We start from the raw sequence: 22,683 nt of genomic DNA on the forward strand, positions 1-22,683 counted from the left end.
TTTCACAAATAAAACAATCAGCATTTATTGTTGTATTACAAAACACTTCGTATTTTGGCAATATTTTACAGTTTATCCTTTTTCTTCTTAGGGCCTGTTGAAGAGGTATGGGGGGGAAAGAAAAGAGGAGAAGATTGAAATCAAGATTAAATTTTAATGTCTCACTTAAAAAAAATCCTCCCAAACTGCCCCAGTCCCTCCCACCAAAATAAAAATCTAGTTTCACTCAGTTCCACTATCCGAAGAGGCCATGGGTGAAGCGGCAGGCAAAACTCTGGCAATTTCACTATCCAACGGGTCAAGAAGACAAACAAAACATTCACAGTGGTCTTCAGTATGGTCTGTTGCGTTGATCGTTTCTGAAATCATTTCTGAAAGGGAAAGAAAAAGTTGCAAGGAATCCTTTAAGCACATAACAAATAGTCCTTTCAGTCAAACGTCTCCACACCTACTGCTGTGTACTCTGCTGTTTTTAGATAGCTTTATCCAACAGCGCTCACAAAACACACTCAGTGGGCAAACTGACTTATTTTGTCCTGAAGCTCCTATCTGCAGTTAATATTTTCATAGCACAGCTGCGCACGCACACACAAACAACGCTCCTCTCCCACAGTCCAAATCACTTCTACAGTCCACATGCTGCACAACCAAGCCAGGGCACAGAGGCTGCTTACCTTCCTCCCATTTTACCACCATAGCCTCCTCCCCGATCACCGCCTCTGCCACCACGTCCTCGATACCCTCTTTCTCCTCCATAGCCACCTCTCCCACGAAAATCTGGAGGAAAATGCAAATCAGCACATCAGTCAGGTTTTCCAAAAAGCTGAAGGCATCATTAACATTTTTAACACTACAGAAGAGATGCAGCAGTTTTAACTGATCTTCTACACACCTCCTGATGGACGTGAATCTTCTGGTCTGGGCTCACCACACTGGTTGCAGGAGTTCCTGCGAGCGAAGTTCATGTTACCACAGCCCCTAGAAAAGACAAGGATTTCCCAGACTTAGCTGCTACGAAACTCAGAGGGCATGAAACACCACTGCCCAATTAAAATGACACTTACGGGTTAGGACAAACCCAATCACCATTTTTGGGTTCCCCACTTCTACCCTGGAAGCCCCCACCTCTTCCATATCCACCTCGTGAACCTGTAGACAAAATTATAATCAGAATAAAAGAGGGGAAGTGCCTGCGACCTACACATGAGAAACATCTATTAAGGACTGCCCCCGGCTTCAGAACTCAAGTGACAGACAGACCTCCCATGTGGAAGAAAGAGTAAGTGATTAAGGTAATCACCAGAGGATTGCCTACAAGGCGAGCCACACTAGGAACTCTGAAAGGAGAGCAGGTAGGGCCACTGGCAGAAATTTGTACCACTGTAGAATTCAGCCTTCAAGAATTACTTTTTTAATCCTTCATTTACTACTAGATACAAGTTAGCTAGAAGGCTTGGGCAAAAGAACAGCAGAAGGTTCAGCCACCACCAAACCTCAATGGCATTTGATATCCTGAGGTTAATGTATCTGCATAACTGAGGTACACATGCTTACATGGACAGACTTTGAATTTGAGCAGATGAGGAAAAATAAGAAGCAGGAGTAGCACATGGTGGCCAGAAGAAGGCCACAAGAATCTGCTCCACTACATATTTTTTATAAATTCTTTTTCATCAATAAAAGGAAACTTGATCAGCTTGAATTGCCAGGGGATAAATATAAAACCACCATGCGCATTAATAAAATGTCAAAGATTTAACAATCTATGATATCAATCACAGATGGCCTGACTTAGTCACAGAACAAAAACTTAAGAAAACAACCGTCCGGATTAATGCCAGCATGCATTGAACACAACCCCAGAGACAATACAGTTCTTGCTTTCCGTATCAAAAAAAAAACAAGAACTTTTATACCAACTAAATTTCTTGAAGAATCTTTTTTTTTTTTTTGAAATCAGCCTACAGAACTGTCTGATTTAAAACTAAAATGTGTTGACAGCCGCCACACAAAACATGCTTCCTGTGAAATGGTAATTTATATCCAGCAGGCTACTGATAAAACTGGATTATGTAGAGAATCGGGGAAATTAATGTCTATTTAATTAAAGGAGTCAGACCTCCAACTGCTGCTCTAAGTCAGTAGCAGTTGAATAATTTAACCTGCTGAATACCATCTGCAAGCATCAGAGTATCTCAAGACTTTGCTGTTCAAAGCAAACATTCACTGCTAATTCACAGCAGTCTCTGTGGAACCAGTACAGCCTCAAAGTCATTGCCATCTCTTTGTGAGAAATGCTGAGACATGATCTGGGGACTTTCCAGTTCAGAAGGAAAGCAGAGATTCTACGCTGTCCATAAAAGATTACAGATCTCAGTTTTACTTAAGTTGGTTCAATCCATATCGCTTATTGCCAGAATCCCAAAGGCCCATACACTTTGACAGATCACTGCTACAAAATCAACTTCTTTTTTTGAATAAACCGTTACCAGCTAAAATGTGTCTCACTTCATAAAAAGGATTCTACGGATTTTAGTCTCACCTCGACGTCCACCACCTCCACCTCCTCTCATGAATTCAGGCCTTCTAGTTGCAAAAGAAACCTTGATAACATTGCCATTGAATTCTTTTCCTGTAGAAAGACAAAGTGAGAGTAAGATCATTAGAGCTCCCGACAACACAGCAACAAGTTCAAAAGAACAGAAGTGTTTTGCACATGCAGATTGAATTAAAACCTTTTTAAGACACAGGGAGTCTGGAGTCAGTCTCTCACTTTTGAATGCACTGGTCCAAATGTGAGATGACAAACACTAGGGTACTTAATAGTTTTTCCATAAATCAAAAGATGTTTCTTTTGATTAAAATACAGTCTGCAATTTACAATTTAACTAGATACATATGAATATTTTTGCTATTTTCACGGGTAGGTGCGTTACAAGTCCACTTCTTCCCCCAAGTAGGGCAACAAGGCTTTTGTACAATTCAATACCCTGTGCAAAAATGAGATACTCCCAAGTAAGGGAAAGAGGTGACTTTTCTCAATACAAGGTCTCAGTTCTTCATAGGTGAAAGGTTTATTACAAAGCAAGTAGGGCTGAATGAATATCTAATATAGTTATATTTGATCTATCCTCCAAAACAAAAAATGAGTTGTATTTTATTAGCAAAATAGCATGCCATGCCAGACTTTTATGTATTATCATTGAACACCAAAAACGGAGTATGCACTTTTGTTTCTGCCCATTGTTATTAAAATTCTGTGGACACACAAGGTCACTGGAACAGGCACTTCTTTTTTTTCTTTTTCAAGCTTACTGCCACAAAAAAAGTATCATTGCATTTTCTGCATCAGGACTGATGAGTTTTATGTTAATGTATTTCTGGGATCTGCTATCTTCCTCTATTGAACATATAATTAAAAAAAAAAAAGTTCTCCACTGCGTGTATACAAAGCACTTGGCTCAAGATTGCTGTAACCCTTGCCAAAATCTGAAAATACTACCACATCACTAATAATATCAATAGTAACACTGTAGGAAATCCTTTCAGCTGTTAATTACAGATTACAGCTCTACAGGACTGAACAAGAAGTTACGCTCTCCTGAGCGACAAGAACAACTCTCACGCTTTGTGCAGGGATGACTGAGGTGTAGCAGCAAATCTGAAGTGTTTCATTACACATTTTTGGTCTTAACCGCTAACTGCTTTTCCACTGAATAAAAGAGAAATCCAGCACACACAAAACACCGTGAAAACAGAGGTCTCCCTAGGAAAACAAAAAGTAGCACACTGTCCCCAGTGAGATTATTGATTTGCTTTCTCCACTGCTTGTTAGATTCATGAATCACAAAAAGAACAACTCACCGTCAAACCAGTCAATTGCTGCTTTAGCAGAAGGAGGGTCATCAAAAGATACCGTTGCTTCTCCCTTTGGTTTGCCGGTATCCTTATCTGTATAAAGATTTATCATGGGTTTGCCAGTCTTTTTGTTGGTCTGAAAAGAAAGGTCGTATACTTGGCAAAGGAGAAATGCTGGTAAAGCCAGTTCACAGCATAAACTGCAATGGGTAAGTCTCATTAGACAGAAGATCCTCTTGGAGCTAGCTTTCAGAAACAAATGCTTTTGACCGAGGGATACTGACTGACTGTTCTCCATGAAATAATGATGGGCCCAGTTTTTACAAAAATTGAGGTCAAGTGCAGGAAGCCCTCATTTAGAACTGCAGAAAGAGAAGAAAGAGCCACAGGCTGAAGCAGACTCGCTGAAGGATCAGGATGGCATAATGGATAGGGTGTTAAGGGTTATAAAGACTGAAAAACTGAAAGAGACACGAAGCAATCTAAATGTCACTAAGTAAGCTGGCAGCACCAGCAGCTTTTTTCAAATGAGCTGTCATCTGGGAACCCAGATAAAGATATTATTTTATTCATAACTCCTAGGGAGTCAGAGCAAGCATCTGCTTCAAATGATACCAGTACATCTCCAATACGCTAGTTCCACGAGTTCTCTTCCTTCTTCCTAATGATTTCCCATTTCACATACCTTTATAATACCTATTTGTTTGAAATAGTCTGCCACTTGGTCTGTTGAAACATCCTCTCCAAGTCCTTGCACGAAGATAGTGTTGTTGTCAGAGTTGTCAGACTCTGTATCTATCAAAAAATAGGCTACGTTTACCATACACCTTTAACATTTTAAGCTTAGATCCACACCGCCCAGTAACGGACCCTTAAATCTCAAAGACAACTTGTGTGAGATAAAAGATGAGCAGAAAGCATGATTGTGAGGCTAATGACAAACTCCAAAAAGGCCTGCACGGCACCCTCAGGTGCTGCAGTACATCAGCCCAAATATGTTCAACAGCTGAGCAGCTGTTTGCCACCCACTCAGCTTGTCCATGCAGCTGGGACATCCAAACCCACCAGAGAAGCGTATGCTTTCAATAATAAAGATTAGCAGAAACGTTACAGCAGCAAAAGCATTTGTTTGGCTCAACCCAATTCAAGGTTCAGCAGCAAATCCCTACTTGCTGTAACAAAAAACATCCACAAATTCCCATGCGCTGTAATAAAAGGAATTTATTTTAAGAAAGACAAGCTTTAGCTAAATTGCTTTTCAACCATGGGAATCACAGCCTCATCCGTGTTTCTAGATGTACATTTTAAAAGCAATGACCTAAGAGCAACAATCCACTCACAGCCACTGCTTGCTTTCTTACCAGCATCTGATCTCTGTCCATAATCCCTTTGACCTATGAAACGGGTTAAAACAAAAAAAGAAAAAAAAAAAGAAAGTCTATTTTTAGCAAAACATTTTCAAGTGACTCTTTTTAAAGACAAGAAAATATTTAAAGTATGTATGCAATGCATCTAAGATCTAAAACATTAACCAGAGATCTAGAGAGTATTTAGATTAAAACGTTCAACAGAGGGTGTCTGTAGGACGTTAATGTGTTCTTTAAGTTGCAGTATGCAGCAATTGCCACACTGATGCTATGCTGGTGTTATCTTGCAAATGCTGGTTATCAGATCACCAAGCAGTTTACCAAGGTGTTTTTTTCCCCCTCTAGTACCTTTCTAAGAAGCATTTGTAACAACAACAAAAAAAAGAAAATTAAAAAAAAAAAAGAAAAAAAATCCGGTGAACGTCACCGTCTCCACAAATTCTTTCATGCAATTGGACAAAGTAGAAATCCACCTTATTGCTAACGGTTTGGCTATTAAAACTCATGAACACACCAGCCTCACCAAAACTCTACAATGCTTCTACGAGATAGTAACAAGATATTGGTGGCTTTTAGATTTATAAAGAATTTCCACTGAAACATTTTTGGATACTCGGCACTTACCACCATAATTTTTGAAGCCACCACGGTCACCACCACTGCAGAGGAAAAATTGAAGAAATGATTTCTTCCTTAAGTCTCTAAGTGCTGAGCCCAAGGCTCAATCTACAGTTAACTGATCACAAGTTGAGTTACTGTCTAGCAGCTAAAGCACCCTCCCTGTGTTCTCCTCACTAATCATTCAAAGATTAAAATACATGAAAGAAAATAATCTCACAGGGTGCTGCACCGGAGAAGAAGTGTCCTAAAGAGTCATTTAAACTAGCCCACACACACATATCTTTGCTTCAGTACTTCCTCCCATCCCCTAAACCAAAATGACTGCTATTAAGAACTGGGTTTTAAAAGGGAATCGTTATTTTCATGAATGTTAATGGGCTTTAATTGTAGGTGTAATTGCTGCTTTGGAATAATTAGTACTTTAGTACTTTCCTAGAAATGAGAAGAGTTAAAGTTAATTAACCTCCATTGTTAGGCATTTATATACTGGGGGCAAATCAGCAGCATCAGCCATTCTCTGAGAAAGGGTCTGGGGGGAGCTGCTGCACGATCAGCCCGTTACAGAGGTGTGTGCATGTGAGCTTCAAAAGCAGAGGCCGTGAAGTTTTAATTCATTCATTCTGCAACCTGTGGCACAAAACGTAGACCAAGTTAAGAGATTAGACACATCAATTTTCAAAGGTTAGGAGGGGGAGCTGAAACAGGATGTTATGCCTCCGATTATGTGCATGAAAATAAACCCTCGCTCTTTAAAATGTAAATGTTTGCACTGGTAGGAATTTTCACAACAGCGATTTTAATTGCATCCGTGCTATGATTAAAATGTAATCGATATTCAAAGCCCTTCAGGAAAAATACAACCACTGGATTTTTTGGAAAGTCAATAAGCAAGTGCCACAAAGGCCGCCTCGCACAGCTGCCTGCCCTCCCCTGCGTGGAGAACACAGCTGCCAGCCAAAAATTGGGCAGGTTCACCTACCATCACCCCTGGCAGCTTTCAGGCTCAGATACTAAAATAAAGCCAGCCCAAGTTCAAACCCCGAGGCAGAGGGCTGTCTCCAAGCCCCAGGAATTTTGTACTGGAAGTAACGCACCCGTACAAGCAGCATCTCCAGCAATAAGCTTGACAACTAGAAGTCACTCCAGGTTTTAATTCCATCTGCCAGCTCTTGGGTGTCCTAACACAGGGCACAGGTATCCCAGCAAAAGGCAATGAAATAAAGCTAAATTTCTGCTGCCAATTTTTAACTGATACTCCACTGAAAAAATCTGAATGCTAAATTGCCTTGTTGTTTACTCATAAGCAATTACTTTCTGCTTGTTAAAGAGGTAAAATGAATGAATTGTAGATGCAGCATCTGAGCTGGTCTTTATTCAAGGCTGGCTGTTTTCAAGGACAGATGAAAAAAACATCCTGGTGATCACACAAAAAAAAAAACAACCTGTAAATATCTTTCTGCCACCTCCAGTTCAGTTCAGTTAAAGAAAATGTCATTATAACCCAACAATTTTCAGCAGGGCACCTGCTTTTCTAAAATCTTAACTCAGAAATAAGACACTACAACAGTCAATACATCAACCATGGAAATGATTTCAAAGTTTTCAAGCCCTCGATTATGGTCCCAATTCACTAGGACAGCATTATCCATCACACATATGTTTTGATTTGAAAGTATACAGCAGCACAGATGTAAACTTAAAAAACAGAACAAAACAGAACAATCTAAAAACATGGAGAAAGTCCAAGACCAATACAGCCAAGATGTTATAGGATGTGAGGATTTTATTTCGGATGCTGAGGTAAAACGTGTGCACCATGACTCTGAGAAGTGATGGAGCTGGATATATAAAACATGTCAGAAGCTGTAGCCTAAAGCCTCATTTTAACTTTGTGTTATACTAATCCTGCACCTTGGATTGCAAGTGCTAGTGCAATCCAACACTTTTCAATTACTGTTTTTTATTTAATGACTGTAGAAATATGTTTTTGCCCAAATGTGCTTCAGCACGTTATCTCCTGCTTGGTCCCACACGACTGACCCAACCAAAACCTGCAGCCCTTCAGCAGCAGACACCCTCACCGAGGGGTGAGTGCCTTCCTCCATTTGGAAGTCCCTGCCCTTACGCAATTTATAATAAGGCTGCGGTGTGTTACGCTCCTGGGATTGCTGGGCAAAGCTTCCTCAGATCCCCAGGAGGCGTGCAGACCTGCTGCAGGAACTGAAGTCACACAGAGGAGCTGACAGGCAGCCTCACATCTTCCCCTCCCCGAGACCTGAAGCGTAAGCCTCAGTGTCAGGAACCGCAGCACTTCCAGAACACGTGGAACATTTCATCCCAGCGTTTCACAGTCTATTGCTTCGTCAGTCTTGCACACAGACCAAACGTATGGCTGACCAGATGCAGTTTGGGGTTTTAGCACCCGACGTTAGGATCACGAACAGGTTGCTAAGATTTGGCAAGGCCACCAACAAAGGTAAAACAAAACAGACCGATCTGCAGCAGCCAGAGAGTGTACGTGACACCGTTCACGGTGGTAAAACTTACTGCTATGAAAAATATTGTCAGCTGTTCTTCTATACTTGGTCACACATCTAAACATCACCTACTTGAGCGTAACCGTAGTTCACCTGAACACTGCTTACTTCATCTGGGAGTAATTCAAATTACAGGCTCAGTTACTTGGAAAGCTCAACGCTACGCAGACAAGTGATACACTTCAGAAGCGATCGGATATTGGCAGCAGCAGCACTAACAATTCAGGAACCAAATTTTAGCCTCTGACGTGTATCTATGCCTCATCAAGTGTGTGGGAGTTACATGTAAGGATGTGATTTTGCAAACAAGAAAGGAATGCTTAGTGCACTCGTGAAGTCACCGGCAGATGGCTTTTTCTGCTGCCCGTATTTATTGCCTCCGTTCATGTTTCCCCAAAGCCTATATGTGCTTGAGCTTAGCCTCTTACAAGTTAAACATTAATTTGAACACAAACCACCCTGTTGTAAAAACCATTTGCGTTATGCTGTAGTTTCTTGATACCACAGTAAGCTAACTCCCACTCGGAATGGCTAATATAGCAATTAAGCTGCGTAAGTAATTCCTGTTTATAGTGCAGCAACTTCAAATCTGGAAAAGAACAAAATCTACGTTGAGCAAAGTTAGCCATACCCAAGGACTTGGTCATCAAAATTCTTTTCTAAACTGCGCCAATGTAATTTCACTAACAAATTCATGAGCAAATTCAGTGGCAAAGCTTCTCCCAGCTGGTCCAGGCTCTAACAGAAGGGAGCTTGCGTGGGTACGGGTACTCAACTGGCTGAATGGCCCTTCTAAGGTGGGAGAGAACAGCCCTGCTTTGTAATGCTACTGGATTTCCCACTTGCATGCTTAATCAAAACAATTCAGTGCCATAACTACAATTAGCAATTAATTCCTCATTTTTTAGATGAGGACTAAGAAGAAGAAGAAAAAAAAGACTTACTCTACAAGGAAATGACCCGGCGTACCTGCTTTCTAACCCTAAGAACTCAAAGATGAGCCTCGTCCATCATGGGTTAAAGAAAATGATTTTCTTAGCCAAAATATGACTTTTTGCAGTCATCATTTTTTAAAGCTTCAAAATGAAAGTGCAGAAAAATTGAGTACTAGATTCCCAAAAGATGTAATTTAAGACCATTCAAAAAATCTGAAGAATACTTTTGAAACCCCCCACTTACTAAGATTAAAAAGTGAACAGCTGACATATGAAAATAATTATTCTCTATCATCGTATCAGCTAGGGAAACTGCAAAGCAATTTCTCAAGATATTCTTCTCAGTGCTGCGTGACTTTGCACAGGCACAGAAGAAAAATGAGTGCGGAAAGCGTTTGCTACAGTGTGCATTCAGGTCATTCTAGTTTGCAGAATAATGGTTCACACCTTAACATTACCAGACGTATTTTAAAATATTTGATAAAGGATACTCATAGAAATGTGAGCTCTCAACATTTAAAAATGCTAATTTGATTTTACCCCAAAATCCTCCAAAATTTTTTGCACTGCCAGGCTCTCTGAGAGGCACAGAGGGTAAGCTTCTATGGGCCACTGGAGCTGGCAAGAATCCTGCTGTAAAACAAACGTCCAACCAGTGGCCAAAGTCTCTGATATCACTAGTGCAGGACAGCAGCGTGCCAGCAACCAAACGCCTGTGAACAGGACGCATTCATTGCTCAGCACCACAAACTAAATTAGGCAATACAGCTGTAAGAACACCAGCGGCTGGTAATGCTTACTGATGAACAAGCTGCAGCAAGTTTTCCCTGCTTTTCATCGCAAGGGAAAGCAATTTTTATTGCTAGCTGGCACAAAAGAGATTCATTTGCTAAGATCTCAGATCAGCTATTAGTTTTTTTCATAAAGTCCGGGAACAAGAAATGAAAAAAATCAAAACCAAGCACTGTATCATTTGAGAAGTCTGTTTAGGTGATTTAGAAATATCAATTTTGTGTATTGACAGTACTCGTTTACACATCAGTTTCTAATCATTATAAAAATCAAAGCCTATTTTACTACAGCAGTGCAAACCTCTCTGTAGATGAGATTGTTAGATAGATATTTCCTAATGGCTATGGAATTTCCACAATTTAAACATTAAAATACGATCAAAGTAAAAAACTGGAAGTTATTGGAGTTAGAACTGACATTCCTACACAAGCTGTCCTTAGGAAAAAATAAAAAATAAAACCCAAAGAAACAAAACCAAACGACTGCCCTGAAACCCACACTTTCACAGGACCAAACATGATTTCTTGCCCAATCTTATTTTCGCCTTGATCACAGCTTGCTATTTAATTTACTTACACTTTTCCAATAAGCATATGACTTAAGTAAAATACATTCGTCAAAAGCAGAACCCCCAATCATAATCATGCAAAAAGACTGAAAAAACATCGACAGCCCTCTAGTTTCAGAAAAAACTTCAATGGAAATGGCATTAAAGACCGCATCACTTAATGGAAGCAGACAGACTTCACAATAAATGTCTCTAAGGCCTTCCCACTTCCATCGAGATTCCCCCATTTCTCCATTCACCTTCACTTTTTTCCTTCTTTGGGCTTTCAAGTCCAGTGATGTACTATTATCCACATGGACGCGTGAACAAAATTTTTCTTACATTTTGAAAAACATGGTAAGAGGCTTTATTTTCACAGACATTAATTTATCTTATTTTTGTCTTGCACAGACAGAGGTTTGTTTCAAAGTGATCAAGTCTACCAAACGTTTTTTGAAGCTCACATTCATTTCTCCTATTGGAAAGGGCATAGGGATATGAAAAGCCCTCATCCATGGTTTAAAAACAAATGTTCAGTTTTAACTATAAATGAACTTAGAAATTATTTAGCTAGTTAAGTTTACATTAATTATATAAAAACACAGCAAATTTTAATATTAACTACTATTTTTTTTTAAACTGTACTACCATGTCTAATTAAGAAAGAGAGCAGTCCACCGATGTCATTAAAACAGCAAACCACAAAGTATAATCTGGGACCACCTTAGGAGAAGGCAAACTTTAAATGTGGTTTAAAATTAAATATTTTTTAAAGTAATTGAGTCTTAACACACTGTTGGATTATTTTTTTTTAATTAGATCAGCTCACATGAACGGCATTGTATACTTAAGAGTGCTTTATCTGGAGTTTATGCAATAACCCAGAATTGTGCAGTCTTTTAAAGTGATGCAAGCAACACTGCAAAGCTCACTGGAAGCCTCAATGTTCTTCCTTTGTATGAATGAACACTCTGCATCCCACAGCCATAACATGGAGGTACATAAAATGTACCCAATTGTGACAGTTAATTAAGAAATAGCAATGTCATTTCTCCTAATTCAATAGGATTAAAGCAAAGGTTCCAATCTCTCAGACCTATGAATGAAAAAAATCTACAAGCACAAAATTAAATATGTGCATAAATCTTGACAGGAACAGGGCCTAAGTCAATGGCAGCCGGGGAAACAGTAATGTAAGTATTAAAAAATTCACCTAAAATAAATGGGTTTAGACTGACAGCTAACCCAATTAAAAAGCTGTATTTTAATTAAAGTTTAGAACTGAAAAAAAACAAACAGTAAAGAACAAGCAATGTTACTAGAGTAAAATCAAAAAATAAACTTTTGATTAAAAAAAATTTAGGAAGCAGAAAGATAATTAGCTAACCTTACTGTAATGATTTGTCACCATAAAGTCAAAATACCTCCTTGCTGAAAGGTTAGCTGCTTTAGCTATGAATTTTATAAAACTGTCTCAAACCCTGTCTGTTGGTTTTCACAATATTTAAAAAAAAAAAAAAAAGATTTTCATAGGTTTTAAATATCCTATTTCAAGTGATGGTTTCTGGCAGTTCTTTTATTGCAACTGATGTAATATAATATATAGCTTTGTGTCATAAAAATCAAATACTTTGTTCTCAATCTGTCTGAATGTAAAAGCTTTTCCTGGGCAAAATGCATTTTTGTGCAGTGCAGAAAGGCTTAACTTTAGACACCAACTACCTTCCATTTTTGGAAATCTAAATCTGAACCACGTTAGGAATAATAATAAAATTTAAAAACAGCTAAATAATAAGATAGAAGGGTAAAGAACTGCAGGCACTGAAATGAGATTACTTACCTATATCCAGACATATGACCTCTTCCATCCATGTCATAGCCCCCTCTACCTCCTCCCTGTGACCCGCCATATCCTCTATTATCTTCTCCATACCTACTCTTTTCACGACGATCATCTGAAGGAAAAAAAAAAAGACAAAACGTGAGTAAATTGCAGTGCAAACTGGAGTGCAGTGAAAATTCCTGCCCTACAATTTGTTTTCCTCAAGTCTGACACTTTCTAGATATAAATGGCAATTTCTAAATATCCCACTTCCATTATCTACTCCAGGAAGTAACGGAGCAAAGTCTGATTTTGCTCCAGTTATCTCCCTTGGCTTCCAGCACCACACAGTATCTCAGAATGCAAACATTGTCTATTTTAATTTTAACATAAACACTACATTTTCCAAATATTAAACACATATTGTCTAAAATATACTTTTCATTATACTTCCACTTAGCCTTCCCAGTTTGCAAAAGAAATCACTGAAGGCAGAACAAGGATGAGTGTGGGCCCGCCTGACTGTGTCAAGATTTTGCAGAAAAAGGTCAATCTTAAACTTCTCATTTCTGTCTATCTCAGAATTCACTGACACAGCGTAAAGCTGGAATGTGAAGTAGAAAAGCTCATCATGACCGATCAAGACATGTTACCTTCATACAAGAAAAAGGTGCAAAATAACATTTTCACCTATAACAATTTCACCTAGAGCTTTAGAACTCAAGAGACGTGAACTCTGCAAGGATGTCTCCAACAAATGCAACCGCAACACTTTCAGGGCCCCAACAGTTTTTCATCTCCACATAACATTTTGAAAGTCTTAACAAACAGAACATTCCCCAGGAATATCAACATAGAAAAAAGAGCTTTGAACTATTCACCAAATTAACTGTCTGTGGAAGAAAATCCAGCTATTTCAGAGTGTTTTGTTCAATCTTACTAGTAAATATTGAATTCAACCTGTGAATTTTACCTTGGCTGTTGTGGCTATAGCTTCCCTTCTGAGACTGGTAGGATTGCTGAGAGTGGCCATATGAGCTTTGGTGCTGGTTATAGCCTGACTTTTGGTCATATGAGCTCTGGTGGCCATAGCCCGACTGCTGGTCGTATGAGCCCTGGTGGCCATAGCCCGACTGCTGGTCGTATGAGCTTGACTGCTGGTCATAAGAGTCTTGGTTTTGTCCATAGCTTGACTGCTGGTCATAAGAGCTTTGGTGCTGACCATAGTTTGACTTTTGTTCATAAGAGCCTCTTCCACTTAAAATAAACAGAATGTGTATTAATAGCTAAATGTTCACAGAATAGAGAGCGAAGTAATGGCTGAAAATACATAACATTGCTAAAAATTTCCTAGTCACAGTTACCTTCCAAGTCATTACTGGCATATTGAAATGAAAATACTGTCTGTCTCTTCTCTGTTGGGATGTATCTGGCTTCCAGTAAAACCAAGAGAGAAAAGCGTACATCACTATCACTTTCAAGACGTCCTCAATTTCCACTGCATGTGAAACTTAACAGCAGTGCTCCCTTTACATATCCCAGTACAAGGCTGGCTCCCCAGTAGTGTGACAATAGCTGATGCAAAGCCCATGACCCACAGAACGCCAAATCCTTTCCTACAGAGCAGTAGGGAAGACACAGGCTGCTCACACCGTATTGCGCAGCCGGTACTTCTAGCCTACAAAAAGCCCTCAAAACTTTGCATTACCGAACTGCACCCTATCTTCTGGTTGTTCTACCATTTTGCCAAGAACTTATTCTAACTGTAGTGATGTCCTCTAACAAACTTGCAGTTCTTCCCATTTTAGTGCCGTCTGTATATATTATCCCACCAGCTTTTACCAGAAACATTGACCTCTTGGATATTATAACTCAACGTGCCTCCAAGTTCTAAGAAGGAGTCATCAATAACTCTTCTCTGACTATGTTATTTAATCAACTTTACAGCAACCACAAGAAAACCTCACCTACGCCACATGTCCCTAGGCTACTTCCTAATTCAGCATGCAAGGTAGAAGCAAAAGTATTTTGAAAAACTAGCTATGCAAGACAATTATTGTTCCAGTTAGGTTACACTGTCATAGCAATAGATTGCGTAAATTTATGAGAAATAAATTGTATGCAGGAAACACTGACTGTTACTTATCTCTTTCTTTTCCCCCGGGTGCTTTGTTGCAGCTTAACTGTATTACCTTTTCAGTAACTGAAATTAATCACTGACCTGTCACCCTTTCTTCTCTTCCTCCTCCCTTCTCTCACCCTTTTTCAAAAAATGAGGCACCATGTTTGTCATACTCAAGTCTTTAGTAATCTTATCTGCTCCCCAAAATGCCTCAGAAAACCAAACAAACAAAAATCTAAAAGCCTACAGGAAGTTTCCACCAGCTTTTCAAAGAACACTAAGATGAAATCCATTCGGACTAACCAATCTCAAACTACGCCATGCAACTAAATACTTGTGTAACCTGCTCCCTCCTAGTTCTAGTCTAGATCTTACCTTTAACGTCACTAATCCCAGTAACAAAGAGATTGCTAAGACTTTGCTTATATCTTAATTTCAAAAAAAGTCAGATCTACTTCAGCCTTTTCACCATCACCAACAACAGAAGCCATTACTGAGGGCATCCACTATTTGCAGTTTTTCCTTCCTCCCTTCCATCAGGAAGTGAGAGCTACGATTTTGCGATCATCCTCTCTAAAATTATCATTTTTACCATCCCAGTTTCTCCTTATTTGTTACAACTATACATAAAACAGTTTCCCTCCGATTTCTATTTTAATTTTCCTGGTCAAAACCAACTGCTTTGGAGAATCTATGCCCTACTGCAGTGTTTTTCCACTGGATGTCTACAGAGCTAAAGACTACGTTATTGCCTAGTCTTGTGTATGTCTGTACAACTCTTAAGAAATTCTCAGAAAACAAAGCAAAGATAACCAAAACTTAACCATGTACCTGCCTTCCTTTGAGATGTGCAAAAGACACTCTATTCTAAGTGACATCACCTACTGTTCAGATTAAAATCGTGCTTGTTTATATTAAGATGTTTGGCAATAACGACTACAAAAGCAGAAACCAAGTACTGGTTTGCTGAAGTCCAGCTTGTTATATAAACCTTGCAAAACAGAGTAAGAATTTTTGGACCATGAACACAGGAATGAGGTTTAGTATGTACGGTGTATTTTTAATAGGCCACTTGAGCCTCATTAAAGAACCACCGTAAGACGTAACCTTAGAGTGTAAACATGGAGCTTGCAAATTACACAATAAAGGTATTCTAGCACCAAGTGGCCTTTTAACTCATTACAGGAAGCTGGACTGTGTTTTCCAGGATACTTTCAAAGCTGTATTATTAATCCCCCTGAAACTGATTTGAGTACAACATCATTTAAGAAATAAAATACATTTGTAATTGTGTAAAGTACTGAACTGACTGCAGTAATCCCACTTGGTTGCAAAAAGATCTCTCTTAAATGATATTTATGAATCCTTTCATCTTCTTTCTACCAATAAAAGGTAAAAGTCATAGCAGAAATCTGCAAATCTAAGAACTGTAAGGACATTGTAAGTTTATACATGGGAATGTGAACAGAGATGTACCTGACCCATCTTTTTCGTAATCAAAATAACCTCTACCAAGTCCATCCTTTGTTGTAGTCACTATCCAAAGACTTCCTAGAGTTTCTCACCTCATACATCTTAGCTTCAGAACGACTGTATCAATCCTTCTTATCTAAAGGAATATTTTCCCCCTACCTTCTGCTCTTTCAGGCATTATAAAGCTCTTAAAAGTGCGAATTTTCAGATGTTTGTTGGTTGTTCTGTTGTTTACTTTTTATTTTATCAACTGTAGCGGGAAACTTCTTATAGCTCTAGTTAAGAACGTACAACTATTAGACAGTAGTTTAAGCAAATATTGCTTAAGCTTCCTTACCCTCTGGACGACCCCTTCTGCTGTCCCTGACTGCTGTAAGACTGCTGGTTGTATGAGCTCTGATTCTGATTATCGTAACTGGATTCATCATCATATCCCTGGGAATCTTGTCCATAACCTGGAAATCAAGGAAAAAAATTTTCAGCAAATATTCACCTTTTAATTACTGCCAATGAATGTAACAAGCTAGCCAAACCTGTTTGATTTTGTCCATAGTTCCCATGATAGTTTCCATAGTTCTGTCCATAGGAGGAATTGTCTCCACTCTGCCCATAACCAGAATATCCCTGTAATTTAAATAACGTATTCAAATAAGTGCAAATTCCACAGCAGGTAATTGCAGTTTTTCTTTGCTAGAGACGACTGTAAACATCAAGCACAAGTTGAGAACCTACTTCTTCCCAGCCCAAACAGGGCTAACCAGGAACAATTTTTTATTTTACTCAAAGAACATTGAAAGACACAATGATTTTTCTCAGCTTACCTGTGTTTGTCCGTAACTTTGACTGCCCTGATTGCCGTAGGATGAATAGCTGTAAGAGAAAAACGCAGCTAGTAAGCACGTACAGCACCCTCCACACAGGCTGGAAAATAAAAGTACTTTGGGTGTTATTTTACGTTTCTTTTCATCTTGAAAAAAGGTGTTTAATCTAATATGCCACAACTGCAGGACTCAGAAAAGCACCAATAAACTGATGGTTGCCACAGTTAATTGCCAGAGCCGTATGAGCTTATTTTAATTTCTGCTGTGTTTCAAGTGTAATTTTAAAGTACGTTAAAGTTCGGCTTACTGTGATTTGATAGATTCTTAAGAATCACACAAATCTAATCATACGAATCCATGGCATTTTAAATTTTTCAGTACATTTTCAGAAAGTTAATTTTATTTCAATCAATTGCTGTCTATTTGGTGCTTGCTGGACGATTTGACATCACCACCACCAAACACGGCACTAGCTTTCGATTATACTTACTCGTTATTCTGCCACTTTAAGGTTTCATGAACTTACAGAAGAATCATGTGCTGAAACTCACATCAAACTCAGACATAAACTCAAACTCACATACTGCTAGATGCACAGAACCCGATGACTTTCATTAGCAGTCAATATTATCCATGAATTTCGTACTTCTGTAAGAATGCTTTGTTTTTTACTGATTAAAATACAACATCACCCTAAAAATCTTACAGCTATTTTATTAACTGGCTTTTAAATCGCACAATTATGAACAGTTTTCAAAGGTTTTCGTTTTGTTTTTTTACAAAAACTCCCTCTACTGGCAAAGTAAAATATCTATGTGGCCATCACCTTTATGCTTGTATAAACTTTGACTAATACCTCAGCGAGCAGCTTAAGACAGACTTATGAAAAATATTTCTCTATATCCATGACATTTCAAAAGTTCTTCTCATTAAAAGATAGCCTTCCAACTTAACCCTCTTTGTTTTCTTCCCTTCAGGAATATCAACTTTTCCCTATTTTATAAGGCTTCTTAGTAAAGGCCCAGGGCTGCAAGCTTTTTGCAACTGTTACTCCCAAAACGTTATCAATACCGCATCACACCCAAAGATTCAAACACCTTGCTGGGAATCCTAAATTGCCTTTATTTTGCAAATTTAATTGCCAAGAGAAAGAAACAAACAAAAAAAACATACCTCTGCTGGCCCCCGGACTGACTGTAGCTTCCCGAATCTAGAAGAAGAAGAAGAAAGTCATGTTGAGAACTTCCAATTAATACTTTATTCCTCTACTTAATATAAAAGGAAGAACGTGGGGGAGACGAAGGAAGGTATAGACACAAGACAACACAAGTACTTTCCCAGCAGAATCTCAGAGCTGCTTCTTGCTAGCAGATGAGAAATCCCAATGGGGAGAAGGGGAGCACAGCACAGCGTGGGGAGGTGCGGACACTTTGAACTTCCCTCTGTGAAGCATCTGGATTCCATTTTCGTGGTGCATCCTCAAATTCGGGACTGCACAACCCCCTCTAATGGCTACTGAACACAGTCCCATCATCAAGGAACAGAACGCAGCTGCTTAATTAATCTAGCAAAGCTAAGTAGGTCAGGCCTACCCCATTTAAGGCACCCTACAAAAGCTCTGCCTAGCAAAGAGACAGAATTTGGAGATGACATTTCCCTTACCGATAGCCCCAACCACGCAAGAATTAATTCATTTACATACAGCTTGTTCAGACAGCTATTACAGAGGTTATTTCCAATTAACATAAACATCAGATATCATGGAAATGGATTCTTGAAAGACAAACACACTGGAAGAATATGGATTTCAGAATACTTTTTCAAGTAAGAAAAAAAAATCACTGAAATTGTTTGATTTGTATTTAACGTATGGCATCTAATCTGTAAAAGCTATCAATGTCACAAAAAAACACCCTAGTACCTAAGCTGGAATTCAATTCCTAAATATGCCGCTTTGTCTTCATTGATTTAGCTTACCGCATTTTGTCTTGTTAATGGGAGAAAGATGGATTCCCTGCCTTCTGTAAAAATTCAACTTTCTGAGTACTAAGAGCTTTCTCTCACAGCACCAAGCAAAGCACCCACTCCTACAGGCCCAGTTTCCCCAGCCGGCTACCTGGGCCAGGGCTGGGGCCGCAGCACCCGCACGCTTTGCTCTACCACCTTCAGGCCCTTTGGGTGCAGACCTCCAGAGCAGGCTCCATCACCTCATGGCCACGGCCTCCCAGCCACACGGCCTCTGCTGGCCTCGCTGCTCTGTGCAGGTGCCTCAGTCCTGATATCAAAACTTGAAGTTTGCATCTTCTGGTCAAAACCCAGCGCTGGGTTCTCTCTACCGGTACCGTCAGTCTGGGTAACAGCCTTGGGATGCTCCTGGTCCTTCCAAATCACCCCAAGAAGTGGTACAAATATTGGGCTACCAGAGTCTAAGACCAGACACCGAGAACTTCTGGTTTCAGTCTTTCCCCTCTCTCTTTCCATATATCTAACCGCTACTCCTGGAATTGCTTAAAAAGCAGAAGCTGAGGATGAATTCCAGTTCAGGATGAATGTCATAAGCTATAAGCAAACAGCTATAGCCGCTCTGCAATCAAAGCACACACCAAATCTGCTCATTGCACCTCCCTCACCTGGTCATAACCCCCCTCCTGCCAGCGCTTACACACACACCCGTACGCGGGCAGGCGGCCACCTCAGCTATCCCGACATCAAACTATCTCCGCAAGGCGAAAGAAAGCGCCACGTTTCCCATTCTGTTAGAGAAGCAGTTACCAGACCCCAAAATGAGATGAAGTATTTCATTTCACCTCCTGGAAGCGGTTTTACTCAGACGGGAAACGCTCTCCTCATCCTGCACTGCCACACAAGCGTTCCAGTAAATAGTCGGCAGTGCAGCTCAAATGTTTATTGCTTTTAACAAAGTGAAGGTCAGGGTTTTTTTGTTATTTCCATTTAAACGATAACAAAGCTTACCATTAAATAGGTTACAGCATTTTAAAATGCCTCACTTAAAATTTATATGCCATTAAAACTGCTAATTAAAGCAAAGAATATGAGTGGTCGTCTCAGGAAGAATTCTTGAGGAAGGATGTAACTTCCTACAAAGTAAAGAAGCGCATTTGATCCCCTCAGCTTCTCCCTCACGAACTTGTGCCAAACCACAGCGTTTTGGAAGAAGATCGAAAGCAACCAGATAAGGAGCCCGTAAAATGTGAATACACAGAACCAGAGGAATTTCCTCTCTTTATACATTTCTCTATGTGCCAAGTATCCTTTCTTGGACTGCTCCCTGGCCTCCCGGGTTGCCCACGGCCTCCTGACGGATTTATTTCGGTGGGCTCAACGGGACCAGGAATCTCTCATCAGCTCTGGGGACGGCGTTTTTGTTCTGGAAACTAACGGATCCGGGGGCGTTTTCCCCGAAGGCAGACGAAGTTCACAGACAAACGTCCTGGGAACGGGGCGGGGCAGGGCAACCACCTCACGCAGCCCTGCAGCCACATCCCAATTAAAACACGGTAATTTGCTGGGGGGGGGGTTCAAAACTGAGGGGGGGGGGGCAGGCCCTGAGGGGGGGGGTGGGAGTCGCTCCTCGCTCCCCCGCCCCCGGAGGGAAGGGGCGTGGCCACACGAGGCCCCGCCCCCACAAAGTGGGCGTGGCGGACCCCGTACGTAAAGGGGGCGTGGCCGCTCAGGAAGCGTCTCCTAGGAAGGGGGCGTGGCCTGCACAAGGGGGCGTGGCCTGCACAAGGGGGCGTGGCCACCGGGCGCCATCAGGGGGCGTGGCCCCTCCCCGCATCCCCCCCTTACCCCCCCATCCCTTCTCGCCCCCCCACCCTCCGCGACGCGGCGCCCTCTCTCCCCCCCCCCCCCCCCCTTCCTCCTCCTCCTCCTCCTCCTCCTCCCCCCTCCCCACCGGGAGGCGCAGGCCCCGCCCCCCTGCGCGCCCCGCGGCACCCACCCGAGGCCATGGCGGCGGCAGCCGGGGGCAGTGACCGAGCGCCGCGCCGGCCGCGCGCGCACTGAGGCCCCCGCAGCTCGCGCGGACTGCGGGGCCCGGCAGCCAATGGGAGCGCGCGGCGCCTCCCACCCGCGCGGCGGAGGGGGGGGGGGGGAGGGAGGAGAGGAGAGGAGGGCGGGGAGCGTACCAAGTGCATTGGGGGGGGGAGGCTGGGGGGGAGTCGCGGGGGGGGTGGATCCCAGGGGGCGCGGGGGGGGCTGGGGGTGCCCTGGGGGTGCTCGGGGGTGCCCCGGGGGGCACTGCGGGGGTGGGGCAGCTCGGCCCGAGGGGCTGCGGCCCAGCCCGGCGCTGGGAAAGGCGGGGGAGCCTTTTGGGGGGGGTTGGAGCAACCTAAACCTCAAGCAGGCAACGTAAAGAAGCACAGGATGAGGGGATCCCGGGGGCACTGGGGTTGGGAAGGACCCCCGGGAGCGTCTGGTCCCACCATCGGGAAAAGAAAACCTTGCCAGAGAGCCCAAATATTTTTAAAAAGCCAAATGCTGGCTCAGAAAGCGACTTTCTAAGACGAGGGGCCGTGGTCTGGCCAAGCGCAGGGAGCGTGCGGAGCAGGAGGTGTTGCTGCACAAGCGTGGTTTGTTTGATCAGGGACGAACGTTTCGCGTTCCTTGTGTGCGATCGGCTGCCTGCCTTCTTGTAAAGGCCGCGAGGGTGTTTGAAAAGTTACCGTGAAACACAACTGTGTGCTTTCCGCCCAGTGACGGTTTGTACCCGCATCAGCATTTACAGGGCGGCTGGGGGAACAGCACTGTGAGGTTTTACCTTTTTTTCTTTTTTTTTTTTTTACTGGGAATGAGGAGCATTCTCTGGTTCCAGCTGAATGGGTTGAGCAGATTTGCAAACAAGTCGGGTTGTTTCTTTCCCCCAGGACATAGCAGCGGGAGGCCCAAGGCCTAAGATAAGTTTCTGCAAAACAAGCAGTGACCAGGAGGATGAATTTAAAAAGGGTCAAGGTCTCTGCCTGTCTTTCGGTTTTCTCCTTGAAAAACTTCATCTCCTCCAGCCTCAGTGCCTTCTCCAGCGCCTTCCTGGGCCTGTGACAAGCTGGGACCTTTTGACAAAGGCTCCCTTGGAAGTGTGCTGAGGGATTAGGGCAGGTCCCAAACAATGCTCCAGGGGCAGGGCAGGGGAGACATCATTTGCTCTGTGTAGCCTCTCGGTACCTTTGTGCTCCTAAGAGATTGAGGTGTCCATATAAATAGAAAATGGCATTGAGACAAAGAGCTGAGCTCACGTACTTTTTGCCTGCTGATAGATCAGGGACTTCTGACTGCTTGCAGCAGACTCAGAGGGAAAGCCCAGTGCTGCGCTCTCCCATTGCTCCCAAACAAAAATATTGAAGCTTTGGTGGGGAAAAGATTTCAGACCTCAGCCCCCTGCTCATCCCCCTCGGCTGAAAGGGATCCCACCTGTATCAAACCCTGTCTCCCTTTCCCAGAACCAGAGGGAGCGGGGAAGCTGTGTTTCTGCTGGTCTTTCCCGTGTAGATGAGACCTCAAGGGTCTTTTGTTAGCCCTGAGCCATCACCAGCGGCTGGGCTCTTGGCCAGAGGAGACGGTGGCACAAACGCTCTGTTGCTGGCACTTGGTTGTTTAGGGCAGGGTGGGAGCACCGGGAGCTGGACACCAAGATTTGCAGCCCCGCTCACCTCCCACCGCTCTCAGAGCAAAGCCTTTCTCTCTGTTTCTCGCTTTTTTCCTGCCCCATCCTTCTCACGCAGGACCTTCCCTGGCCCCTTCCTCTGTCGTTTCCCTCAGGCAGCGGCGTGTC

The 22,683-nt window shown here is 42.0% G+C and overlaps 1 protein-coding gene across 1 annotated transcript; it reads right to left on the minus strand.

Annotated features, from left to right (window-relative positions):
• On the minus strand, positions 1-20,965 carry TAF15 (TATA-box binding protein associated factor 15). The gene is made up of 16 exons (XM_083806225.1): positions 20,857-20,965; positions 18,069-18,105; positions 16,896-16,944; positions 16,608-16,698; positions 16,412-16,529; positions 13,453-13,736; positions 12,498-12,612; positions 5,850-5,884; positions 5,220-5,252; positions 4,544-4,653; positions 3,865-3,994; positions 2,543-2,632; positions 1,065-1,149; positions 893-978; positions 675-777; positions 1-371 (listed from the first exon to the last, which is right to left on the minus strand). Exons 1-16 carry the CDS (start codon positions 20,864-20,866, stop codon positions 332-334), a joined length of 1,416 nt encoding a protein of 471 aa, XP_083662351.1. The 5' UTR covers positions 20,867-20,965; the 3' UTR covers positions 1-331.
• Positions 20,966-22,683: the final 1,718 nt, after the last annotated feature.

The sequence above is a fragment of the Anser anser genome, assembly GCF_964211835.1.
Source record: "Anser anser genome assembly, chromosome: 20".
Taxonomy (NCBI): domain Eukaryota; kingdom Metazoa; phylum Chordata; class Aves; order Anseriformes; family Anatidae; genus Anser; species Anser anser.

Excerpts from the sequence above, each read along its gene's own strand:
- TAF15 (XM_083806225.1), bottom strand. Across the intron at positions 16,945-18,068 it reads CAGTCCGGGGGCCAGCAGAG|CTATTCATCCTACGGCAATC; the intron begins GTATGTTTTTTT and ends TTTCTCTTACAG. Across the intron at positions 2,633-3,864 it reads AGCAATTGACTGGTTTGACG|GAAAAGAATTCAATGGCAAT; the intron begins GTGAGTTGTTCT and ends GTCTTTCTACAG.